This window comes from Bacillus rossius, chromosome 13 (genome assembly GCF_032445375.1).
Source record: "Bacillus rossius redtenbacheri isolate Brsri chromosome 13, Brsri_v3, whole genome shotgun sequence".
Lineage (NCBI taxonomy): Eukaryota > Metazoa > Arthropoda > Insecta > Phasmatodea > Bacillidae > Bacillus > Bacillus rossius.
Window position 1 is genome coordinate 20,409,225 of NC_086340.1, and position 26,189 is coordinate 20,435,413.

At 43.1% G+C, this 26,189-nt stretch overlaps 1 protein-coding gene across 4 annotated transcripts in view; it reads left to right on the plus strand.

Annotated features, from left to right (window-relative positions):
- The window catches only part of LOC134538321 (neurexin 1), a 449,323-nt gene that overhangs the window by 258,225 nt on the left and 164,909 nt on the right, over positions 1-26,189 (plus strand). For all 4 annotated transcript variants that reach the window (XM_063379534.1, XM_063379535.1, XM_063379537.1 and 1 more), the window contains 3 exons: positions 3,313-3,473; positions 9,920-9,946; positions 21,984-22,142. In XM_063379534.1, the coding sequence (XP_063235604.1) occupies positions 3,313-3,473; positions 9,920-9,946; positions 21,984-22,142 (347 nt within the window). The remainder of the gene's footprint in view (positions 1-3,312; positions 3,474-9,919; positions 9,947-21,983; positions 22,143-26,189) is intronic.

The following is a 26,189-nucleotide window of genomic DNA, read 5'->3' on the forward strand; positions in this document are numbered from 1 at the left end:
AAAATCGGATAATAAATAAAAAAGTTAAAGATGGCGGCCGTAACGGAAATTGTAACGGTGACGTCATCATTCAAAATGGCTGTCATGGCATCCTAATTTTCAAGGTCATGACCTCTGCGGCTTAAAGCGGCTAGCTCTTAAGAGTTTTAAGCCGCTTTTAGGAATTTGGGTTCTTTCTAGGACAAAACGACTTTTGAGGATTTTCGAAATCCTGATTTTTAAATTGTGGAATTTTTTGAGAATTTTTGGCGGAATTTTTTTCACAGAAATGTAAATTTTGACGAATTTTGTGGAATTTTGGGCAATTTTTGCCCAATTTTGGCGGATTTTGAGGGTCAAAGGTCAAGGTCAAACTTGTCCCGTTACGCTGTGTCCCGTTACACTCATACAAGATGGCCGCCGTGACGTCACAATCCAAGATGGCGGACCGTCTCCTCGCTCCTCGCGCCTGACGCCTGTCCCAGTTCCGGCTAACCTATACTACTCACTTGGCCAATTAAGAACCTTAAACGAAAGAAGTATCGAATCACTAGCGTCCCAGTTAACAGGTGTCGCAAGTCAGTAGCCAATGAGCAAATGTAATTTACCCGCGTGCATATAGGATCATGGAGTATATCCTACAGGTCATTGAACTCGCGAATCTTTCCGGTCTCTAGTGATTAGGTCTCTGTACTGCCGGCTGGTAGTTGTCTGGCTCACAGTCGTGGAGGGGAGTGTCGAGACACTTGTGATCCAATCATAGGAGGAAATGCAAACGCATACATTTTTGCAGTCTAAATTGAAACCAAAAAAATCTTCAAAATCCGCGAGATTTTCGAATCACTAGGCATCGATGTGGGGTGATTATTCCTTACCAACGTTGTGCAAAATTACTACTTTGTTGAATATTTTACTCAGTGTGGAAGTAAACTTTTAAAGAATAAAACAATATATATTTTAATTAATTACCACTATGGACTCGTGGTTAAAAATTTCCATCCAACAGAGCGACGTGCAAAGTTCGCGTTATTTTTAGACACCATAAAAATTCGCGGCTTTGTTTCGTGGTAGGATAGAATCCAAACTCGTTCATATTCATACTGCTTCAGTTATTGGACCACAGTTTACTTGAAGGACCCTGAGCCAATTAAAAACCCTCAACAAAAGAAAAAAAATATCGAATCACAAGCATCCCAGTTATCAGGTCTCACTAGTGAGTATCCAACGAGCAGATGTACATTTAGGATCGTGGAGTCTATATTAGAGGTAATTGACCCATAGTTAATTTCCATTGTTGGATTAAGCTTCACAAACGTGTGCATAATCAAGTCGGTATGAGTTCATTGGCTGCTGCTACATTTAACCCTCTCTCGTGGTCGCACGTGATTCGCTCAGATGATTTCCTAGTTGTTTCTCATTGGCTTATAATCTCCAGCGCGTGTCTATTAACATGCGGTCCAATGAAAAAGTAATTAAATTGAACAAAAAATTGCTTTAAGAGATTTTTTGCTCAATTATAATGCTAATTTTGCACCATTGTTAGGTTTTACTTTTGTTTCTGTATCCGCTTTTTTACCCCGAAATTTGTAAGAATTTCGGGCTTAGTAAAATGTTCCCTCACTCGTTTTTCATGTACCTGTACAAATTTCACTTCCAACCGCTATAAAATAAAATGTGTCTAAGAACATAGTTTTCAAGAGCCACTTTCCCAGTATTATCCTTAGCTATTTGTTATATTTTTTTAGTGTCCGAATGTTATATATTTTTACACTGTACAATAAAATTGTTATTTGCGACATTACCAGCACTTTATTATTGTATATTATAATGTTTTGTGTAATTTTGTGTATTTTTATAGGTTGTTTACCATGCTGTTAATAATTTTTTATTGGACACAATTTTATAAAATCTTATATTTAAAATTTGTTTCGTACATTACGTCTGTAGGTAATCAATTATTAGAGACCGGGAAAATTCGCGAATTCATTTCGAGATAGGCTAAAATACAAATCGTTATACCTCAGTGCTGCCTCTGCTATTGGTTCACAACTCACCTGGATGACTTTGGGCCAATGAGAAACACCCAACCGAAGCTTTATCGAATCACAGGCTGCTACGCTGGAACGTCTCACAAGACAGCAGCCAATGAGTGGGTGGCATTTGACCGAGTGTACGTAGAACTATGGAGTTCATCCTACAGGTCATTGAACCCGCGAATTTTTTCCGGTCCCTATCAATTATCATTACTCAGTTCATGAACCTGTAAGCATAGGCTTTCACAGGACCTAAGTAGTAAGGTTGCCCGATTAGACACTATATTTCCCCCTACCACTAAACCCACCGCGTCATCCCTCTTTCCAAAAAAAAAGTGATCATGTTTTACGTAAATAACGCGCAACAAATTTTAAAACAAGTTTTAAAAAATACTAGCTGAAGATTTTTTCGTAACTTTTAACTTGTTAAATTAATGTAATTATTACTATAGTAGTGAGAGTGGTGGTGCCAGTGCCCTGTGGCACCTTCTTCTTGCACGCCTATGCTTGTAGTTGTACAGAATGCCGCGCAGCTGTCCAAGGCTAAGTGACACAGGTGGTGCGCTTGTTATAACTTAGAAACACACAAGATAACATTTTCCACATTATATGTATTCTAAGTTGTGACAGTTCTAAGTTGTGTGTTTATGAGTTTTTATAGTTCTAAATTATTTCTAAGCTGCGTGGTTCGGCGTTGTGTGTTTCTGTGTTACGTGTTTCTTAGTTATGACTTTCAAATTTACGTACGACGTTTCTAAGTTTGTTTTGGCGTTGTGTGTTTCTCAGTAATGATCGTTCTAACTTATGACAATTCTAAGTTATGTGTAATTTTTTAAGTTGATTCTAATGAGATTTTTATAGTTTTTAATTATTTATAAGCTGTGTGGTTCGGCGTTGTGTGTTCCTATGTTACGTGTTTCTAAGTTATGACTAGAGACCTGCAAAATTCGCGGTTTCGATGGCCCTGTACACTCGGGCAAATAACGCAAGTTCATTGGCTGTCGACTTGTAAGTCGTCTCAGCTGGTTTGTCTGTGATTCGATCCTTCTTTGGTTGAGGGTTTATAACTGGTTGAGATTCGTCCAGATGAACAGTAAGCCAATAGCAAAATTATCTAAGATGTATATGTGTTTGAATTATAGCCTATCACCGAATGAATCCGCGAATTTTGCAGGTCTCTAGTTATGTCTTTTAATTATACGTACGACGTTTCTGAGTTGTGAGTTTCTCAGTAATGATGGTTCTAACGTATGGCAGTTCTAAGTGACTACTGTACTAAGCTGTGTGCGTCCCGTCGCAGGCGACGAGCTGGACTACCTGAACATCGCCCTGAGGGACGGAGGGCTGTCCGTGTCCATGAACCTGGGCAACGGCAAGCTGGAGATGAGCATCAAGCCCAACCGGGTGCGCTTCGACGACAACCAGTGGCACAAGGTCACCGTGCACCGCAAGGTGCAGGAGGTGAGTGCAGTGGTGCGCCGGCGCAGACCACGTGGCCGCGTCGAGCCTTTCGACTAGGCGGGTCCATCGAAGATCTTTTGTTTGAAATCGAATCTCTTTTCGAAATCGAATCTCTTTTTGAAATCGAATCTCTTTTAGAAATCTATTCTCTTTTCGAAATCGAATTTATATTTGAAATCTAATCTCTTTTCGAAATCGATTCTCTTTTCGAAATCGATTCTCTTTTCGAAATCGAATTTCTATTTGAAATAGAATCTCTTTTCGAAATCGAATCTCTTTTCGAAATCGAATTTCTATTTGAAATCGTATCTCTTTTCGAGATCGAATCTCTTTTTGAAATCGAATTTCTTTGTTTAACATTCGATTCGACTGCTATTCGTTTTATTTGAAGCTTCGGCGTATGGCGTGTATACCTAGAGCCAAAATGTTACGCATATTAAAAAAAAATTATCAAATAAATCTAGCCCATTTCAATAATAATTAAGAGAACGGGAGTATAGTATTATTAGTAGCTGGCACTCCTCGGCTCCAGCAAGTAGCTACTGTAGTCACGACGCCTAGCTGTGTGTTCTCTCGTGCCGAGACGATCGTTCCAGAAGTGCTCAAACTAGAAATTTCCCCTCGCGGGATACCTCTTACAAATATTCTTGCAACTTCTGCAAAGAGCTTCGCGTCCGAGGTGAAGCTTCGCATTTTTGTTGCAAAGCTTTAAAACGTTTGAAGCCTATGATTCGCTCGTGAAAGTAATTCAATAAAGTTGGTTACTTAAAAATTAATCAAAAGGTGGGCACCCCATTTGTTTTTATGAATGCTCGGTATTAATATTATCCATTGTTATTTTATAATTTTTATTAAATAATGTTCTACATAAGGTATAAGATTCATGAATCAGTTCAAACATTACCAATTTTAAACCTTTTTTTTTATTTCAATCGTGTATTTTATACAGCTTTGCCGAAAACAAAAAATAAAAACGCATTCTATTCGACTTTGCGAATATTTTAAACATTCTATTTGATATTCGCTTCGCATCAAAAACTAGTTTTCGCACAAGCTTAGCTGCTAGAAGTTAGGGTTTAGGCTGGGTTTGCAAACCACGCAAGGAAGAAACGACGTAACAGCAACCAACGCAAGAAAGCCACAGTCGTTTATAAAGCATGCTAGTCACACGACGTCCCCAACCGCATAGATAAACATTGTAAAACCGTAGGAAAGAAAATTGGAGATACTGGGACAACACAAAGCATAAATGCCCAGGTAAAAATCCGAACCCAAATATCTGTAAGGTTACTTCAACGTTTCTTTCCATTTACAAAAAAATTACAATGTGTAGTAAAATATTGATAAAGCTTTTTTTAGTATGTAAAATGTAATACAGTGTGTGTACACTATAAAATACTTTGGATGGGAGTTTGTCTTATGGGTTACACTTCGTTTTCCTTGGAGCTGTTTGCCCTAAACGTGAGGCAAACGCTTTCTAGGGACTTTTAGGGCAAACAGAGGAGTTGGAAATTAAAATATAAATGAGCATTTTAGCGAAGCTTATTTAGTGCAAACTAAGTTATTTTCAAACGCCTTTAAGGCATTCCCCATGCTAAGCTTTTACTCACTTTGCTCTGGATAAATTACGGAATCGTTGCGATCCGAGTTAAGAGACTTTTTGCGAAAAGAGAAAAAAAAAAAATTATCAGAGCCACTTGCCAGCAAACTTCTTTCTCAGAGCGTTCATCTTCCCCTTAATAAACGAGTCTGCTTCCACGGTCACTTGATTATCTCCTTTACGCCCTTTATCGTCCAATTTATAGAGATACAACTCTTCCTGCCAACTGCAGCTGTCTCGTGTTCCTCGCACTAGAGTATCGCGTGACATTTCAGCAATGCATTGAAACATTTCGTCTATCTTGTCTGTGTGTATCTCCACTGTGTTCCTTTGTACATTAAAATGTTTTTTGCTATTTTAAAATAAAGCTTTGGGCCGTACTCTAAGTGATTTAAGCGATCTTTTCTCCAGCGTACAAATTTTTGTAAACGGAACTGAAATAATCATGAAAAATTACGGATATACGTACATTTACATAAAAAGTAATTTTATCAAAAAGTGTTCGCAGTTATGCTAGTTTTGGATTTTTACACGGGTATTTATTCTTTGTGTTGTTCCAGTATATACATTGGTTAAAGTTATTTGTAAACCGTTTCCTGAATAGCTTTCTAGGACTATACAGGTATTTTCCATTTTTAAAAAATATATGCTTGCGTAAAACAACAATCAAAATTTAAAATTAAGTGCGATAAGAAATATTCATTTTTGTTTCCAAAAACGTATTTCAGTTATGCAAAAATATCCATAGCATTTTGTTGTACAGATATGCATGATTTTTCCCCAGTAGCATTACAAAATATTTTTCGGCAACCGCTCCCAAAATAATTTTTTTTAATTATAAAAAAATTCTTGTAGGATTGTGTAACGCAGAAAATTAAGTATTTAGACGCTAATGCTAACTTGAAAGCTTAGGAAATAATTTATTGGATAAATAATTGGAATGCATTTTCCTATTTTAAAAAATCTTTTTAATTGGCTCTTTCTTGGGAAAGACGTTCGCTAAGTTTCCTAAGACGGTGTCATTCAAATATGAAAAGTGGCTTGAAAAGCATAAGAAACTAAATACGCATAGTCGTTAACTGACATTATTGCCTGTTACTTATTTCGAATGTTAGACCTAGCAAAAAAGAGATAATTTACATGTTGATTGAATCAAATCCAATTATTTACTCATTCATTACTTTCTTAAGTTTATGTAAATGAAAATATCGTTACACGCATTGTTACGTCTAAATCGCATACATTAGAATCATATACTAAAGCCTCTCGAAATTTAAGATCAATACTAAATATTATAATCTAAAAATATTTGATTAACCATAAATGTTTGAAGCATACATCACAGGACATATTTTGTTTGTTCTGTAGTTAGTTTACGTAGTATAAGTGTGAGCGTTTGTATATTTATAGAAGAAGAATTGTTTACAGAAAGAAAAATTAATATTTTATGGGACCCTAAATATATTTACTGAATATCTTGTGGAGACAACAATATTAATTAGTCACTAATAAGCCACTAGACATTAAAGTTTTTTTTTATCGACATAAAATATTTGGTAGAAGTCTATTTTTACGAGCCGAAATATTTTGTGGCTATATCAAAACTCTTATTTTATTTTAAATTAAATCGTGGTTGAATTAAGAATATATCTGACCGGTTCGTCTGGTTGAACCAACTAAAGTTGCATGACAATAATAATATTGTGTGGTGAATTGCGATAAAACCTAAATAACACTGAAAAGCATGCCAATGCATCAGACAACACCGAACTCGTAATATATTATAAAGTGCCGAATTGTAACTATAATCGTGAAATCTATCAATGTTTTAGTAGAACTTTGCTTTAATATAATAAAAATTTAATATATATTTAATTTAATGAATGTTATTTTGTCAGCATGAAGTTTGTACTAAAATGTATCATATAAAAATGGATCGGAAAAAAATAATTTTACTTTCTTTAAGCTTAAATCTCTTATAATATTATTAGTAACTCATTAATACTCACACAAAAACACCTGCAAAAATATATCTTAATTCCAAAACTTTCTTCCCTAGGCATACTTATTACAAATTATTATATTGTAAAAATGCATCACATAACAGCCAAAATGGTATTATTTTTGTGAAATAAGTATTAAGAAATATACGAGTCTAATACGGTATTTGTTGAAAAACACACTATCTTTATAAACAAAATTTATTTATGAAATTAAAAACTGTAACACCGAATCTCTTGTTTCAAAAACGGAAATGCCATGAAAATAAAACCATAAAATCTTGTCCCTAGGTTTTGTAGTGTTTAAGGTTTCTTTCTGTCTAAAGAGAATGCATCAAACCCTGTCTAGCTGGTTTTTTTGTATAAAAGAAATATATTTTACAATATGGGTAAATTAAAGTCTGATTATTCTTCTAAAGTAAATTATATATTCTTTAAAAAGAGCTGCGGTGAATTTACCCATCTTGCTTGTTTTATTTATATTTTTAAAGCACATATCAAGAAGTAAATTAAAATAACTAATATTAAATTTAAGATATTTTTATTCTTTTTACATTTTGAATAATTCTTAACGAACATAACCGACTGCTTAAGACAGCGTTATGCATCCCGCAACACTATACTGTACGAAGTAGGTTGGCTTCTGGGTTGTAGCCGTGTCCTTGGCGAATAATTCACCGACGTTTCGGTCGACGTTGCGGTCGCAATCATCAGGGAGCAGTTACCTACTGAGATTCTTACAAGTTATCCTGCCTTTATATACTCTCGCCTGAGGGGAAGGTGCTTCCCGATTGGCTGCAGCTGTGGGCCAATCAGAACCTTCCTTTCTTCTGGTTGGCTGGGCTGTTTTGCCCATCAGGGGCGATCTGTCTGATGTTGGATGTGGATATGTTTTGCTGCAGCCAATCAGGAAGCACCTTCCCCTCAGGCGAGAGTATACAAAGGCAGGATAACTTGTAAGATTCTCAGTAGGTAACTGCTCCCTGATGATTGCGACTGCAACGTCGACCGAAACGTCGGTGAATCATTCGCCTAGAACGCGGCTACAACCCAGAAGCCAAGCTACTTCAGACAATGGCCGTGAAAGCCTATGAACGTTATTAACTGTACTGTACGACTCATGGCTTAACGCCACGTATCCGGGGACATTGCTAAACAAAACAAAATCAAAAATGTACAGAACAGACAAACAAGAAAGCGAATTAATGTTCCATTGTCATCCAATTCTGAGCTATGTTAAAAGTTTTAGGTCCCTGCTCATCGGGAAGTTAGTTTAAAATCTAAAGCAACATTTGTATCGAACAGACAAACAGGGAGACAAGAAACCCGAGTTAATAAAAACGTGGTAAAATACATAAGTTACAACCAGCGTAAGCCATAATTGGCGTATGGCCCAGACAGTATGTCAAATCAATCTTCCCCGTCTAAAGAATCAGTTCGGAAAGAACTTACAGGTAAAGATCGCGCAGGCTTTCGCGGCCATTGGCTTCTGGGTTGTGGCCGCGTCACGTCGTAAGCGAAGACATCAACGACGTTTCGGTTGACGTTGCAGTCGTAATTATCAGGTAGCTGAGTTAGCCTAACATTTAAGTTACACAACAATTAATTACATTATGTATGAATCGCATTTTTTTTGTATTTATTTTCTAGTTATGATATTTTTACAGGACGATTTGTCATAATCATGACAAAATAAAGTTAAAAATTAATGATTTTTTTTATTAAGTGAAACGTTTTAGAACTAAGGACCCCTGAAAGTCAAACACTCGCGTGAATTTGTTATAAAATTAAAAGTAGGCTACTACAGGGAACGCAGCAGCGTTTTAAATTAATCGGGAAGTTAAGATTTTATATCTTCGAGACTTTGAGTTGATGAAGGTCCAGTGAAGTAGTTGTTACATGTTCTCCTGCAAGAGACCTAAACACCTGTGATATGCCTATTCGCCTCCGACGCGTACTTAAGAGGATTTATCTGTTCTTTTGTAACTGGGGCTTCGTCAGCCACCGCAGGGGAGCGAGTAACTTTTTTTTTTTTAGGCGTAACTGATCCGACGGAAAATTCCAGCAGTAATTCTAAGCCATTTGTCGCAGGGGTTTCCACTATAAGCCTGTCGAAATTCGACTCCTCGGTCGGCGAGCGCGAGGAGGGGACTTGCGTAACTCGGCGATCTACGTGCCCCGATGATGTCGTCCCGATGTCGCCCCAAGCCACAGATGATGAGATGATGATCGCCCTCACCCTTAAACCCGGCGCCCTGCCCACACCAACATCCACTCATCGCCCGACACGACCTTCATCGTCATTTTCGCCTTTATTCTTCACCCAAAATCCACGCGCCTTTTTCCGCCACTATTAAATGTCGTCAAGCGACACTCGCAGAAAATTGTATAACCGTTTCTAAACTTTCATTGTTGCTCTAGATCATATGCGACTCTGTTCGTACAGTAAGTGAGATAAATGTTAAATGCGTTTCTTTATAATTTTTACTAAAACTTAAATGACCCCTAAGAAATTTCTTTGATAACGAGCTGTCCTCTCAACACTACGAAACCTCCGATTCATCCACACATATATATGTATAAATAATTTTCTTGGATGTACTGTACTATGATACAAAACAAAGTAATTGTCTTTAAACTGCTAAACTAAATTATCTTTAAAAAAATTAAATAATGTATTTTGTTTTATGTTAATATACATTTTATCGGTTTTCGGGTTAGTATTTACGGGGAAATCAATTTAAAATGACTATAGATGTATTTTTTGAAATTAAGATTCATAGGTTTACTAGAGTTCAATGAATTTTTGCGACTTAATCATGTTTTTGTGTCTTTTTTTTTTACAGATCTCAGCAGTGACCAGCTTCTGTAGGGTGAGTTAATTTATTTTTCTACTTCATGTTTCACGTTTGACGATCCAGTTCCCATAAACACTGGATAGTTGCTAACTATATAGTTTTGCTTAATACTTTGCCATGCATTAAAGCACAATTTTTTTCTCCATTATAAGAATATAATTTTGTAAGCCTTCATCAAATCAAATCAAATTCCAAAGACATAAAATCTTAATTTCCTGAATAATTTAAAACAGTGCCGCGTTTCCGGTAGTACTTTTATTTTTATATTAAATTCACGCGAGTGTTTGATTTTCACGGGTCCTTAGTTCTAAAACTTTTCACTTAATAAAATAAATTCATAAAATTTTAATTTTATTTGGTCATGATTATGACAAGTCGCCCTATAAAAATATTATAATAACATAAATGCGAAAAAAAAATAATAATGCGAATCACACATAATGTAATCGTTGTTTAACTTAAATGTGTTCGTTTTGCAAACTTTTTTTGTTTTATTATTCCTTGCTATTATTGAACTTTGTATTTAGGCTTTCCACTTCAGTCACCAACGCATTTTTAATTACAAAATATTAAAAAAAATTAAAATTCTTGTTTTTCTCTGTTTACTTCCAGTTTCAAGCTTTTCTCACACGTCTGCTCATTTAAAAATATTTTTTTTTTATATAAAACTAAATTAGATTAATGTTAAGTTCCAGTGGTTATGATAGATATCATAAACGAATTATTTTTAATATCAAATTCTTTAGAACTAAATACAATGTAATAACCTAGGGGTGACGATAGAGATACTTTTCCCAATTCGTCCAATTACTCCGTCAATACTGGTTATATAGTTTATATGACACTAGGGAATTGTAAGGTACCTAAGGCGCCAGTTGAAAAGTGATGAATATAAAAAAAACTGTCATTAATATTCACAAAATATTTCTTAAAAATTCACATTAATTTTATTATTGTGTTTGAGATTAGTAATATTTATAAACTGGCTAAAGCAAATAATTTAATTAAATTTGAATTTAAGCTTTTAATTATTAAATGCCTTACGTTCATTTATTAATTATTCATTTCATATAGCAATAAAAATCGTTCATTTACTTTATGCTAATGAATTATTTTTTAAGTCTAAAGGATAAAGTTGGTTATATAAATTGTTTTTCAACGATAAATTGATTATTTACTTTGCGAAGTTGATGCTGTGCTGGAAAGTTGTTTACCCAACACTAGAGACCGGAAAAATTTGCGATTTCAATGACCTATAGGATGGACTCCATGATCCTCTATGCACTCGGGCGAATTGCATCTGCTCATTGGTTACTGACTCGTAGCACCTGTTAACCGGGATGCTCGTGATTCGCTACTTCTGTTGTTTACATATTTTTTTTCGTTGGCCCAAAGTTCTTTAGATATACTGGGCCCAATCACCAAAGCAACAAAAATGCAAACTTTTTGGATTCTAGCCTATCGTGAAATGAATAAGCGAATTTTTCAGGTCTCTAACCAACAGGCATTGAAGTTAAAATTCTCTGGTGGCTTAATGATACGTATTCCCCCACAGAAATCTAGCAATCTTCAAACAACGTTAAAATTCGAAACATCATTCAAAATATTGTCTTTGCGCCAAGGACTCGGTGGCAGTGCCAGGAGAAACAGGTTAGCAAAGACTGTAGGGACAGGCATTTTTGGCGAGAAAAAAAATCTGAACGCCTATTAGACTACAACAAGTTATACCCGCGCCAGCGGTTTTTGCCTTGTGATTGTCGGCCGTCTGCGAGAGAAGTCGTTGCCTTATTTGACCGAGCCACTCAGAACGCGTTTGCTTCCACACTGGATTACTGTGATTGGTGTTGTAACGAAATACGTGTACCTGAAAGAAACTCACCCAATCACGAAACACAGATGAATGCTACATTGTTTTTAACTTTCAGTAGGTCTCGGAATATTTTCGCGAAATGAGCAATGAAAATTATACACCGTAAACGCATGAAAACGTTATTCATACAGCTTACAGAGTCAGTGAGTCAGTAATGAGCGTGAATGTACATATTTTTCATACTTCACTCCTGATTATGCACGGGATAATCCGTGTCAGCGGCGGTAACAAATACACTAGAGACTAAATGTCGGACAACTACCAGATTTTTATGTGGAAAAAAAAAGCTGACGGTGTCACGTCAGACGGTATGACCAATATGAGCCATACTTGTACCAAAATTATGACATTGAAAAAATTACTTTCTTTTAAAGAAAAAAAACAGTGCTTCACAGTTTTTAAAAAATAACTTTATCATTTCTTTTTTTACAACAAATTATGCAAAATAAATTTTAACAAAATTCACGCATATACTTATTATTTCTGTAGTCACAACTCTTGCCACTGGCTTTTTTTTTTTTTTTTTTTTTTACTATCTCGTCAGCGTTGTTGGTATGCAGCCATCCGGTATTAATTTCTCGCGTACTGGGCGGAAACTCCTGTGGAATTATCCCTATGCATCGGCGCACCTTTCCTTTTCTGCGAGCGAGGTCTAGGCAGGGCAGTCGTTTGTTCCCGCGGACAAAAGGACGCCGCTGGGGGAACTATTCGCGAAGCTAGCGAGGGACTTGTCTTCCTCCGTGTCCTGCGCACGGCCTCCCGCCATTGTCGACCGCCTCGTCGAACGTTTTATTCCTCTCTTCTCATTGTTCTCTCTCTCTCTCTCTCTCTCTCTCTCTCTCACACACACACTCACTGGTATTCCCGCCTTCCCTCCTCAGCCCTGCCGTCCATAGAGCTCCCCGCTCACGGAGTCACGGCGTGCTTCGCGTGGTTGAAGTCACTTCATAACCTCGCCAATCGTCGCATTGATGATCCGCCCGAAAACATCGCGGAAATGGTGTTCGATAACGGTTAGTAATTATGAATTTTAATCTCCGTCCTTAAAAAAACACTTTTCATTTAAAAAAAAATTGGTTGTCTGTAAAGTCGGTTTACGGACGATAGTTTAACGTGACAACGTTATAACAAAACATTGATGAAATTATTGCATACTTTATGAATAAAATTGAATCATTTTTATTTTAATAATAAAAGAATAAATACTTGAAATTATACTAGTAATCAGATTTTTAAAATGCAAGAATTATTAACCTTTATTGCCGAAATTGTTGTTGTAATAAGCAATGAAAACCACATTAACTTTTCAGTTCACTTTATAAACAGTCGAGTGGAAGAGAGATAGATGCGGCGCAAGCGTACAATGAGCGTAACGGGACACAGCGTAACGGAACCATGTGCGTAACGGGACACTTTTTTCGTGCGTGCAGCCGGCGTTCGTCGATTGATTAGACGTTGACACGTCAAAAAGTTCATTTAATTTTGTTTATTTATTCGTCTTTTTTTTTACACGTGGGGTTACATTAGTTTCGCATCACAAACACAAACTGCCTTTTTTTTTTAATATTTTACGTTAAAATGCGATTTCATGTGTTACACAGAACAATTTGCCCCCGGGAAAAAAAAAACTGTTCCTCAAAGTGTCATAAATATTTTCAAAACAAATATGTTTCGGTTGTTCTACAGCTTTGCATTACAAAAACAACCCATTCATTCCTTTATTTTTTGAAGTTTCGTTTCAAAATACGACTGGATACGCAATAATAAGGGAAAATCTGCTCGCTGAATGCGTGATAGCGGGTTGTGCTTCCCGAATGCGTAATTCCACGCGCGCGCAGTTTTGTGATAAACTTCCTGTTGTTCGTGCGGCTGCGGTGTTGCTCCGGAGATAAACGCCGCAGTTGCTCTCGGCGATACAACACCAGGAGCGACGAGTGCTGTGTTGTCCAGCGCCGCGACGCGGTGGAATTTGGAATTAAGCCACTAACGGGACCCTGGGGTCCAGAAGGGGTTTCGGGGAGGAAAGGGGATTTATATAACGGCGCCCGCGGGTTATACTATCCGCGCGTTTCTCATAACACTGTTGGACTTTAATTCTTTTTTTTTTTATGGAACATGTAAAACTATTTATCTATATATGTGTGTGTATATATATATATATATATATATATAATTTACATGAAAACAGCTGTATCACCACAAAATTGTTGTCGAAGTAATACAGTGTCGTCCCAGTAACTCAGTAGTATTTTTGTAAACCGTTCCCTGAATAGCTTTCCAATATTAACTACTCACGTAATTAAGCATGTGATACATCAAAATAGAGCCAAATAATTGAATCTTTCCATTGGATTATCCGTTCAGCAATTGCAGAGTTACGTTTTGTTACCATCCCAAGGAACCATAAATTTTTCTGGGTTCGAGGACGAAAAGTACCCTCATGTCCTATACCAGGGCCTAAAGTAAACATATGCCAAAATTTATTAAAAATTCGTTCAACCATAACAAACATACACACACACAAACTTTAGTATTTATAATATCACTAATATATATTTCATTTATCGGCTTACAGCGCGTTGATAGTAAGCTATTTGAAAGCAATTTCAAAACCGCTTTAATGCTCGTCAAGTTTGTAGTTACTAACGCAAAAAAAAAACGCGATAAAGATTAAATTACATTGCGTTTCCACACTGTACACAGAGAAATATTTTCTGTACCTGCACAAAAGATTTCTTTAGAAATTCGTTGCAAAGAAATAGTTTGTAATACTACAAGAAAGAAGTCGAAAATTTGTACAAAACATAGCTATGCCTATTGTTTGCATTTATTAAATACGTTGTTTGGAGACAATACTGGGTATTTCTTAGAAAATTAGTGCATGATTTTATATTTCTATAGATGTTTCGTTTAAGCATAATTTTTTTAAACCACGGAAAAGATAATCAAATATTTAATAATTGGGCTTTATTTTGTTTTATTATGCTTATTAATGCGCGCAATAATTACTAGAAAGATATTCAGGGAGGTAATCGGACAACACAAAGCATAAATGCGTGGGTAAGAATCCGTACCCAGTATTACAGCGAACACTATTATGTAGTATGTAAAAATTTGCAAATATCTGTAATCTATAGAGACCGGAAAAATTCGCGGATTCATTTCGTGATAGGCTGGAATTCAAACTTGTGTACATTTCTGCTGGTTCTGCTATTGGCTCGCAGTTTAACTGGAACTCTCTGGTCCAATGAGAGACTATCGACCAAAGAAGCGTCGAATCACAAGTGGAGACACCTCACAATTTAGATACCCAATGAACACGCGTGTATACTTGAGAAATGCATGGGATAATAGAGGCTATCCTAGAGGTCATTGAATCCGCGAATTTTTCCGGTCCCTAGTAATCTAGTAATTAATTTTATTTAATCTATGGAGGAAGATTATCCGTGTCGGGCAGGTGAGGAAAGGAATTCTGCGCGCCTCTAGAAGAACCATTCAAAGTTGTAGTGCGAAGAGTGGGTAAAAAAGAATTGTTGTGAGGGGGAGAAAAAAAAAGGTTGGATGGGAAAGGAAGGGAAGGCGATAAATTGCGGGATTGAATGTGAATTTTTTAACGGGTTGTTCCGCGGCGCGCCTTGTTGCCGGCGGAGACAGCGCGCCTGGCGGCGGGGGCGGGAAACCACTTGACGGTGGCAGGTGGATGCCCCTGCGTCGTCGTGAAATACGGCGGCCATTAGGGCAGAATCCAGGGGCGTTCCGTGCGAACTGGAGAGAAACTGCGCGGGAAGACGGTTGGAAGGGGGAAAATAAAATAAAAAATAAAAAATAAGGGCAGAGGGAAGAAAAGATAATTAGAGGAGCAGTACAGCTTGTCGACAACGATACTGTTTGTTCCTGCTGCTTCTCTCGGCAAGAATTATTGTTCTCCCTTAGCTTTCCGCGCTGTCCGTTAGAAATAGTCACCATTGCACCGGGTGCGTTCCTTATTTCTTGGGGCACACTATCGAATTTACCGTCTGCAACTATATTTAACATGAAATGTTATATTGGTATGAGATGTGGCTTTCATTATTTCCAGCAATTTAAGATGGATAGATAACCTTACATGTTTTAAATCCTGCCACACTATTAAAAGTACTTTTTGCTTAGGTGGACTCCACTTATTCATTATAATATTTTAAAATTGGTAGAATTAAATTTTAACTGACACTAGAATTAAATTGTACATTCGAACCACATTAATACTCGCTGTATAGTAAAATTGATGTTCTACGATGTTAAAGATAATATGGATACATAATTTGCTTTAGTTACTGATGAACGTATTTTGATGAAGCATAAATTAATTTATTTTGGCAAGTGGAAAATGTGGCTGACGTTGACGTAAGCCGATGGGGTTTATCGGGGTGCTCCCGTTTTCCCTCAACCATTCGTTATGTTACAAATCAGCCATTTACCTTGACCTAGATTTACTCTGGTTCACTGGGAGAAATGGCGGTACCGGGGCTGTCTCTAGTGACAAATAAGGCTAGTTCTTTACTTCAATCAATCTATATTATATGACCTCGAGATCGTTCTAGGTCTTTCAATTGGGACAACCTGATAATGTCTGCCCTATCACGCGCGCTAACACATCCTCGTTCGTGCTTGCATCTCAGCTTGTGAATGCAGTTTCACGTCGCGGCTGACCTCCATTGTCGCCTCGCCACATCACAACCCCGACAATGTCCCTTCTTCTCTGCGTTTTTTGCTTCTCATGTGTAGAGACCAGAAAAATTCGCGAATTCATTTCACGATAGGCTAAAATACAAATAGTTATACCTCAGTGCTGCCTCTGCTATTGGGGCACAACTCACGTGGATGACTCTGGGCCAATGAGAAACACCCAACCATTGCTTTATCGAATCACAGGCTGCTGCGTTGGGACGTCTCACAAGACAGCAGCCAATGAGTGGGTGACTTTTGACCGAGTGTACGCAGAGATATGGAGTTCATCATACAGGTCATTGAACCCGTGAATTTTTCCTGTCTCTACTCATGTGTAACATCTTAGATCTCGGCATGCGGCATTTGGTAGGAGTAATTTCGTGTAATTTACCGAAGTAAAAGAACGGAAATGTGTAACAACCACGGCGCTGCCATCCGTGGCGGATGGCGCGAACCAAAGTTCACAAAGCCAAGGGGAAACTTTTTAGTTAACTGTTTAACGAAATTAACTGCTTAATAAAATTCCTTGTCGAAAATTAGGTCCAAAGCTGGGGTGTGCTATTTATTCAAATCTATATCGGAGCCGTTTCATTATAAAGTTTAAAAGCTCGGTCTGCTAATCAAATGGTAAAAAGTTGTAGTTGCTCCGGCAGCGGATTCTAGCGGCGGGTGCGGAAACTACGTGAGATTCGCGTCCAGAAATTAAGTTGAAAACACAAATTTTCGTATATATTTTTTTCACGCTCGGCATTATTTTAAAGAAGTCTACGCAAAAATTTCGTGTCCGAGTTTCGTATTATGAGTGTGTGTGTGCAATGCGAGAACACGTGAGTTTGCTTGTTGTTGCCGAGTTCAGATGTCACACACGTCATCTCTGGCGAGTCCGGAAAGACTTGGTTTTTTTTTCCGGCCCCGACACCGCCGTCGGGTCGTTACCACAACGCCGAAATACCATAACGCAGAATGTCAAAATTGACCACAACGCCGACAGCTAGAAAACTGTTGTGTGTACCACAACGCCGAAATTACAACTGAATGCATTTGTGTGTGTTTCTTACATGTACCTTAACGCCGAAATACCACAACCAAACCTAACCTTACCTAACCTAACCTAGCCTAGCCTAACCTAACCTAGTCTAACCTAACTTAGTCTAACTTAACCTAGTCTAACCTAACCTAACCTTTGTGGCAGTCCTGCAATGACATTTTTCGGCGTTAGTGTATTTCGGCGTTGTGGTACACAGCAGTTTTCTAGCTGTCGGCGTTGTGGTCAATTTGGCATTTCGGCGTTGTGGTGCGTCCCCTCCGCTGTCCCGGGGACTTGGCTGACGGCGCGTCGCCCTTCGCGGCGGATGTTGCTGGAGACACGAGACACGATGCCGCCAGCCAGCAGGGAAGCTATTGGCTGCTGAGTGGGCTGTGGGTCGCGGTGGTGCCGATGCGAGCATGGGTCTCCCCAGCCTCTCGGCATTGCTCTTCCCCTGCGCCCCCGGACCACGCTGAGATGGCGCCTCCATTTCCCTATGGCTCAGTCCCTATATATGCCACGAAATACATATGCACGTCTGGTCGGGGTGTATGTTTTTTCTTTAGTGAGGCGGGATGATAAGCGCGGCGCTCTGTGGTATTTCTTGCGCGGTATATCGCCTCTAAGCGCGCAAGGCTATCACTCGTCGTCACAGGATAACTGTAAAATCTGAGAGGTGATCGTGACACTAAATGGCGGATAAATGAAGATAAAGGTGTAATGCAATGTCCTTAAATTTTTTTTTCAAGAATCTGTACCGGTTGTTTTACGCCAAAAAAATTACTCTGAAAACACGCTTTTCAGCCATTTTAACTCTTCTAAAAAAATACAGTTTGAAAACATGATCCGAAATCAAAAGTACTTTTCGGCCCTCGGCTAATTTTTAATTGCTGCTTGTAAGCAGACCCCGCTCGGATATCTTGAGTAGTTTTGAAAATCGCGTTGTTTTTCCTGAAGCTCTGCGCACCGCGTGTTTGCCCGGGCAGACGGCTTGCGTCCTTAAGCAGTTCGAACGCAGGTTCGTCCCTGATAATTCAATGAGTAGGGACCGGAAAAATTCGCGGGTTCAATGACCTCTAGGATGAACTCCATAGTTCTACGTACACTCGGTCAAATGCCATCCACTCATTGCCTGCTGTCTTGTGAGACGTCCCAATGTAGCAGCCTGTGATTCGATAAAGCTTTGGTCGGGTGTTTCTCATTGGCCCAGAGTCATCCAGGTGAGTTGTGAGCCAATAGCAGAGGCAGCACCGAGGTATAACTATTTGTATTTTAGCCTATCGTGAAATGAATTCGCGAATTTTTCCGGTCTCTATCTCTGCGTCGTTCATCGTTCCAGCACGACCGAGTTAACAGCTTAGAGTCACGACACCATGACAACATTAACACGACCAAATCTAAAATCTTTCCAAACCAATATGCGTTCTTAAAATTCCGTATAGAATGCGCCATGACGCCATGCCAACATTAACACGACCAACTCTAAAATCTTACCAAATCAAATGCGTCCATATAATTTTAGTATAGAACGCGCTAAAACCAGCGTGACCATATAGATATCTTTTATTTCCTGTTGATAGTTGGAGTGGATAACAAAATGATATTGAGTTGTGCCTTGGTCTACGTTTAATCCAGGCACAAGGAAGCAAGAATAGATATATAAGTAAGGGAAGAGAAATAATAATTCCGCTGTTAGCTATGCGAAAAATTTGAAAGAAACGTAATAAACAGAAGCAGCGCTACAAATGCAGAAAGTGAACCCAAACGTAGCAATTAAATTTCTTTTTTTCAGCATGAAGATTTATCAAGTAAATATTTTAGAAGTTTTAGTTTTGTAATGTTTCCGTTTTTTTTTCTTTACGTCGCGCGGCACGACACGACGAGATCAGAGATAGAATGTACTTCTTGCGGGCCGTCGGGGCGTGTATTTCGTCGTGTCTACGTCACGGCGACTTTTTATTCCATTGGCTGCTGGGCGGGGATGCACCACAACGCCGAATTATCACAACGCCGAAATACATTAACACCGAAAAATGTCATTGCAAGACTGCCACAAAGGTTAGGTTAGGTTAGGTTAGACTAGGTTAGGTTAGACTAGGTTAGGTTAGACTAGGTTAGGTTAGACTAGGTTAGGTTAGGTTAGGCTAGGTTAGGCTAGGCTAGGATAGGCTAGGTTAAGTTAGGTTAGGTTATATTACGTTAGGTTAGGTTAGGTTAGGTAAGGTTAGGTTAGGTAAGGTTAGGTTTGATTGTGGTATTTTGGCGTTAAGGTACATTTAAGAAACACACACAAATGCATTCAGTTGTAATTTCGGCGTTGTGGTACACAGCAGTTTTATAGCTGTCGGCGTTGCGGTCAATTTGGCATTCGTAGGGACCGGAAAAATTCGCGGGTTCAATGACCTGCAGGATGAACTCCATAGTTCTACGTACACTTGGTAAAATGTCACCCACTCATTGGCCGCTGTCTTGTGAGACGTTCCAGCGTAGCAGCCTGTGATTTGATAAAGCTAAGGTTGGGTGTTTCTCACTGGCCCAGTGTTATCCAGGTGAGTTGTGAGCCAATAGCAGAGGCAGCACTGAGGTATAACTATTTGTATTTTAGCCTATCGCGAAATGAATCCGCGAATTTCTTCGGTCTCTAGGCATTCGGCGTTATGGTATTCGGCGTTATTGTATGTTCAGCGTTGGGGTATTTCGGCGTTGTGGTAACGACCCCTGTTGAGCATGTCGCGCCTGTCGTGGCTGTTGTGACTCCGGCTACTTCACCGCACAACACTTCCACCAATGCCCCATTAGCATCTCACTGCCTTTCATCGCCTGCAACGACCCCGATGTCGACGATGTTTGAGTCCCGATTACATAATTCATTAAGTGGATGGGAAAGGTCACATCGTGCATGAAGGACGAGAATATGAAAACATTAATAGAATTTGAACGACTTGACGGAAATCGATAGGATTTGTTGTTTTTTTTTTTCTGCTAGTTTTTTTCATTACCAAGTCCTGAATGTACGGAAATAGTCAATGCAATGTATATTTAAAATGATTGCATATGGTTGTCCATAAAATAACTGCTTGAAATCTTAAAAATAAATATAAAATATTTGGGCTGTAAAATTGTTAAAATCACAAAATAAAAACCTCTATAAGTAACTAAATCTTTGAAAAAAATTATTTTACAATTTTAAGCTAATTTTAACTTACCAAATTATTATGGTATGAATTTTTAAAATAAAATCATTGAAAAATATTTTGTTCAAAGATTTTCTTACTTTATAAGTTTAATTATAGAATTTTTATTATTTCACAGCCAATTATTTTCCTTTTTGTGAATTTATTGTTTTCCATTGCTTATGAATTTCATGATGTCATGGTGGCTGAATGGGTAAAGACGTATGCTTTAAGAGTGGACTATTGACAAAGATAGGATACATCGAGTGCGGTTGGTACTTTGATGGGTGACCACGATTTCCATAAAACTAAGGGGGGGGGGGGGGGGGAAATTGTACATACGAATGAGTCACCGTTGTTACGCATTTCCGTTCCATATTCACGAAATTAATCCTACACATTGGTAATAGAATGAATGGATGTTCAAAAGTGTGTAAGAAAATGATGAATAAAGAAACGAAAGAAAAAAATGTATGACACAGAGAAAGAACGAGTGATTAGCTGTGTGATTAAATTATTTTGAAAGGCGAGTAGACGGTGTTTAAATAAAACAACAGTGTGCTGGTAGGAATCATTTATTGTCACCGAACAAATACCGTAAAGCTGTCGTAGGCATTGATCGTACGAGCGCCTCCGCCTGCTCAAACGCTGATAGGTAGAGACCGGAAAATTTCGCGGATTCATTTCGTGATAGTCTAGTATCCAAAAACTTTTGCCTTTATACTGCATCAGTGATTGGGCCACAGTTTATCTAAATGATACTCGACCAATTAAAAACCTTTAACAAAAGATATATCGATTCACTAACGTCCCAGTTAAAAGGTGTCACGAGTAAGTAGCCAATGAGCAGGTGTAATTTTCTCGCGTGCATACAGGATCATGGAGTCTATCCTATAGGTCATTTAAATCGCGAATTTTTCCGGTCTCTACTTTTTTTTTTCCTAACCTAAGTTAAAACTAAGTGTGTAAGGGAGGGGTCTAGGTAGGGAAGACTCTAAGTGCGTCTCAGGGCAAGCCCTATACGCTCTAAACATGCGGGTTTTTAACCATGCAGAAAAGGTCACGTGCATCATGTGCTAGGAGGGGATTGGCCAGCCATGGCAGACGTTTTCGCCATGACTAACTCCCCTCAACTGCAGGCCTGGCAACACCCCCAGCGTTGGAGGCTGTAATCCCCTGGAGGGACAAATCTTCCTTCCGCCCAGGGGTGTGCGCTCACAGACAGTGCTGATCACACCGTGGACTCGGCATGGCACACTGTGTCGTGTGTCGCAGCTCTCGGCGGTGGTGGACGGGGTCTACTCGGAGCACTCGCACGTCGCCGGCACCTTCAACATGCTGTCCTCGAGCCGCGTCTACGTGGCGGGGAGCTACAACACCCACGCCCTGCCCGGCTCCAAGGTGCACAGCAACTTCGTGGGGTGTCTGCGCAAGGTGAGTGCTTCCTCGCCGGCCTTTGCTACCTCCTCCACGACTCCCTGCCGACCGTCGCTTCCTCCTCCACGACTCCCTGCCGACCATTGCTTCCTCCTCCACGACTCCTTGCCGACCGTCGCTTCCTCCTCCACGACTCCCTGCCGACCATTGCTTCCTCCTCCACGACTCCTTGCCGACCATTGCTTCCCCCTCCACGACTCCCTGCCGACCGTCGCTTCCCCCTCCACGACTCCCTGCCGACCGTCGCTTCCCCCTCCACGACTCCTTGCCGACCGTCGCTTCCCCCTCCACGACTCCCTGCCGACCATTGCTTCCTCCTCCACGACTCCTTGCCGACCATTGCTTCCCCCTCCACGACTCCCTGCCGACCGTCGCTTCCCCCTCCACGACTCCCTGCCGACCGTCGCTTCCCCCTCCACGACTCCTTGCCGACCGTCGCTTCCCCCTCCACGACTCCTTGCCGACCATTGCTTCCCCCTCCACGACTCCCTGCCGACCATTGCTTCCTCCTCCACGACTCCTTGCCGACCATTGCTTCCCCCTCCACGACTCCCTGCCGACCGTCGCTTCCCCCTCCACGACTCCCTGCCGACCGTCGCTTCCCCCTCCACGACTCCTTGCCGACCGTCGCTTCCCCCTCCACGACTCCTTGCCGACCGTCGCTTCCCCCTCCACGACTCCCTGCCGACCGTCGCTTCCTCCTCCACGACTCCATGCCGACCGTCGCTTCCCCCTCCACGACTCCCTGCCGACCGTCGCTTCCCCCTCCACGACTCCCTGCAGACCGTCGCTTCCTCCTCCACGACTCCATGCCGACCGTCGCTTCCCCCTCCACGACTCCCTGCCGACCGTCGCTTCCTCCTCCACGACTCCTTGCCGACCGTCGCTTCCCCCTCCACGACTCCCTGCCGACCGTCGCTTCCTCCTCCACGACTCCTTGCCGACCGTCGCTTCCCCCTCCACGACTCCCTGCCGACCGTCGCTTCCTCCTCCACGACTCCATGCCGACCGTCGCTTCCCCCTCCACGACTCCCTGCCGACCGTCGCTTCCTCCTCCACGACTCCATGCCGACCGTCGCTTCCCCCTCCACGACTCCCTGCCGACCGTCGCTTCCCCCTCCACGACTCCCTGCCGACCGTCGCTTCCTCCTCCACGACTCCATGCCGACCGTCGCTTCCCCCTCCACGACTCCCTGCCGACCGTCGCTTCCTCCTCCACGACTCCTTGCCGACCGTCGCTTCCCCCTCCACGACTCCCTGCCGACCGTCGCTTCCCCCTCCACGACTCCCTGCCGACCGTCGCTTCCTCCTCCACGACTCCATGCCGACCGTCGCTTCCCCCTCCACGACTCCCTGCCGACCGTCGCTTCCTCCTCCACGACTCCATGCCGACCGTCGCTTCCCCCTCCACGACTCCCTGCCGACCGTCGCTTCCCCCTCCACGACTCCCTGCCGACCGTCGCTTCCTCCTCCACGACTCCATGCCGACCGTCGCTTCCCCCTCCACGACTCCCTGCCGACCGTCGCTTCCTCCTCCACGACTCCTTGCCGACCGTCGCTTCCCCCTCCACGACTCCCTGCCGACCGTCGCTTCCTCCTCCACGACTCCATGCCGACCGTCGCTTCCCCCTCCACGACTCCCTGCCGACCGTCGCTTCCTCCTCCACGACTCCTTGCCGACCGTCGCTTCCCCCTCCACGACTCCCTGCCGACCGTCGCTTCCTCCTCCACGACTCCATGCCGACCGTCGCTTCCCCCTCCACGACTCCCTGCCGACCGTCGCTTCCCCCTCCACGACTCCCTGCCGACCGTCGCTTCCTCCTCCACGACTCCTTGCCGACCGTCGCTTCCCCCTCCTCGACTCCCTGCCGACCGTCGCTTCCTCCTCCACGACTCCATGCCGACCGTCGCTTCCCCCTCCACGACTCCCTGCCGACCGTCGCTTCCCCCTCCACGACTCCCTGCCGACCGTCGCTTCCCCCTCCACGACTCCCTGCCGACCGTCGCTTCCCCCTCCACGACTCCCTGCCGACCGTCGCTTCCCCCTCCACGACTTCCTGCCGACCGTCGCTTCCTCCTCCACGACTCCATGCCGACCGTCGCTTCCCCCTCCACGACTCCCTGCCGACCGTCGCTTCCCCCTCCACGACTCCCTGCCGACCGTCGCTTCCCCCTCCACGACTCCCTGCCGACCGTCGCTTCCTCCTCCACGACTCCCTGCCGACCGTCGCTTCCTCCTCCACGACTCCCTGCCGACCGTCGCTTCCTCCTCCACGACTCCCTGCAGACCTTTGCTTCCTCCTCCGCGACTCCCTGCCAGCCTTTGCTTCCCCCTCCACGACTCCCTGCCGACCGTTGCTTCCTCCTCCACGACTCCCTGCCGACCGTCACTTCCTCCTCCAACACTCCCTGCCGACCGTCGCTTCCTCCTCCACGACTCCTTGCCGACCATTGCTTCCCCCTCCACGACTCCCTGCCAGCCTTTGCTTCCCCCTCCACGACTCCCTGCCGACCGTTGCTTCCTCCTCCACGACTCCCTGCCGACCGTCACTTCCTCCTCCACGTCTTTCTGCCGAAAGTTGCTTCCCCCTCCACGACTCCCTGCTGACCGTTGCTTCCCCCTCCACGACTCCCTGCCGACCGTCGCTTCCTCCTCCACGACTCCCTGCCGACCGTCGCTTCCTCCTCCACGACTCCCTGCCGACCGTCGCTTCCTCCTCCACGACTCCCTGCAGACCTTTGCTTCCTCCTCCGCGACTCCCTGCCAGCCTTTGCTTCCCCCTCCACGACTCCCTGCCGACCGTTGCTTCCTCCTCCACGACTCCCTGCCGACCGTCACTTCCTCCTCCAACACTCCCTGCCGACCGTCGCTTCCCCCTCCACGACTCCCTGCCGACCGTCGCTTCCTCCTCCAACACTCCCTGCCGACCGTCGCTTCCTCCTCCAACACTCCCTGCCGACCGTCGCTTCCCCCTCCACGACTCCCTGCCGACCGTCGCTTCCCCCTCCACGACTCCCTGCCGACCGTCGCTTCCCCCTCCACGACTCCCTGCCGACCGTCGCTTCCTCCTCCAACACTCCCTGCCGACCGTCGCTTCCTCCTCCACGACTCCCTGCCGACCGTCGCTTCCTCCTCCACGACTCCCTGCCGACCGTCGCTTCCTCCTCCACGACTCCCTGCAGACCTTTGCTTCCTCCTCCGCGACTCCCTGCCAGCCTTTGCTTCCCCCTCCACGACTCCCTGCCGACCGTCGCTTCCTCCTCCACGACTCCCTGCCGACCGTCGCTTCCTCCTCCACGACTCCCTGCCGACCGTCGCTTCCTCCTCCACGACTCCCTGCAGACCTTTGCTTCCTCCTCCGCGACTCCCTGCCAGCCTTTGCTTCCCCCTCCACGACTCCCTGCCGACCGTTGCTTCCTCCTCCACGACTCCCTGCCGACCGTCACTTCCTCCTCCAACACTCCCTGCCGACCGTCGCTTCCTCCTCCACGACTCCTTGCCGACCATTGCTTCCCCCTCCACGACTCCCTGCCAGCCTTTGCTTCCCCCTCCACGACTCCCTGCCGACCATTGCTTCCTCCTCCACGACTCCCTGCCGACCGTCACTTCCTCCTCCACGTCTCCCTGCCGACCGTTGCTTCCCCCTCCACGACTCCCTGCTGACCGTTGCTTCCTCCTCCACGACTCCCTGCCGACCGTTGCTTCCTCCTCCACGACTCCCTGCCGACCGTCACTTCCTCCTCCACGTCTCCCTGCCGACCGTTGCTTCCCCCTCCACGACTCCCTGCTGACCGTTGCTTCCTCCTCCACGACTCCCTGCCGACCGTTGCTTACTCCTCCATGACTCCCTGCAGACCGTTGCTTCCTCCTCCACGACTCCCTGCCGACCGTTGCTTCCCCCTCCACGACTCCCTGCTGACCGTTGCTTCCTCCTCCACGACTCCCTGCCGACCGTTGCTTACTCCTCCATGACTCCCTGCCGACCGTTGCTTCCTCCTCCACGACTCCCTGCCGACCGTCGCTTCTTCATCCACGACTCCCTG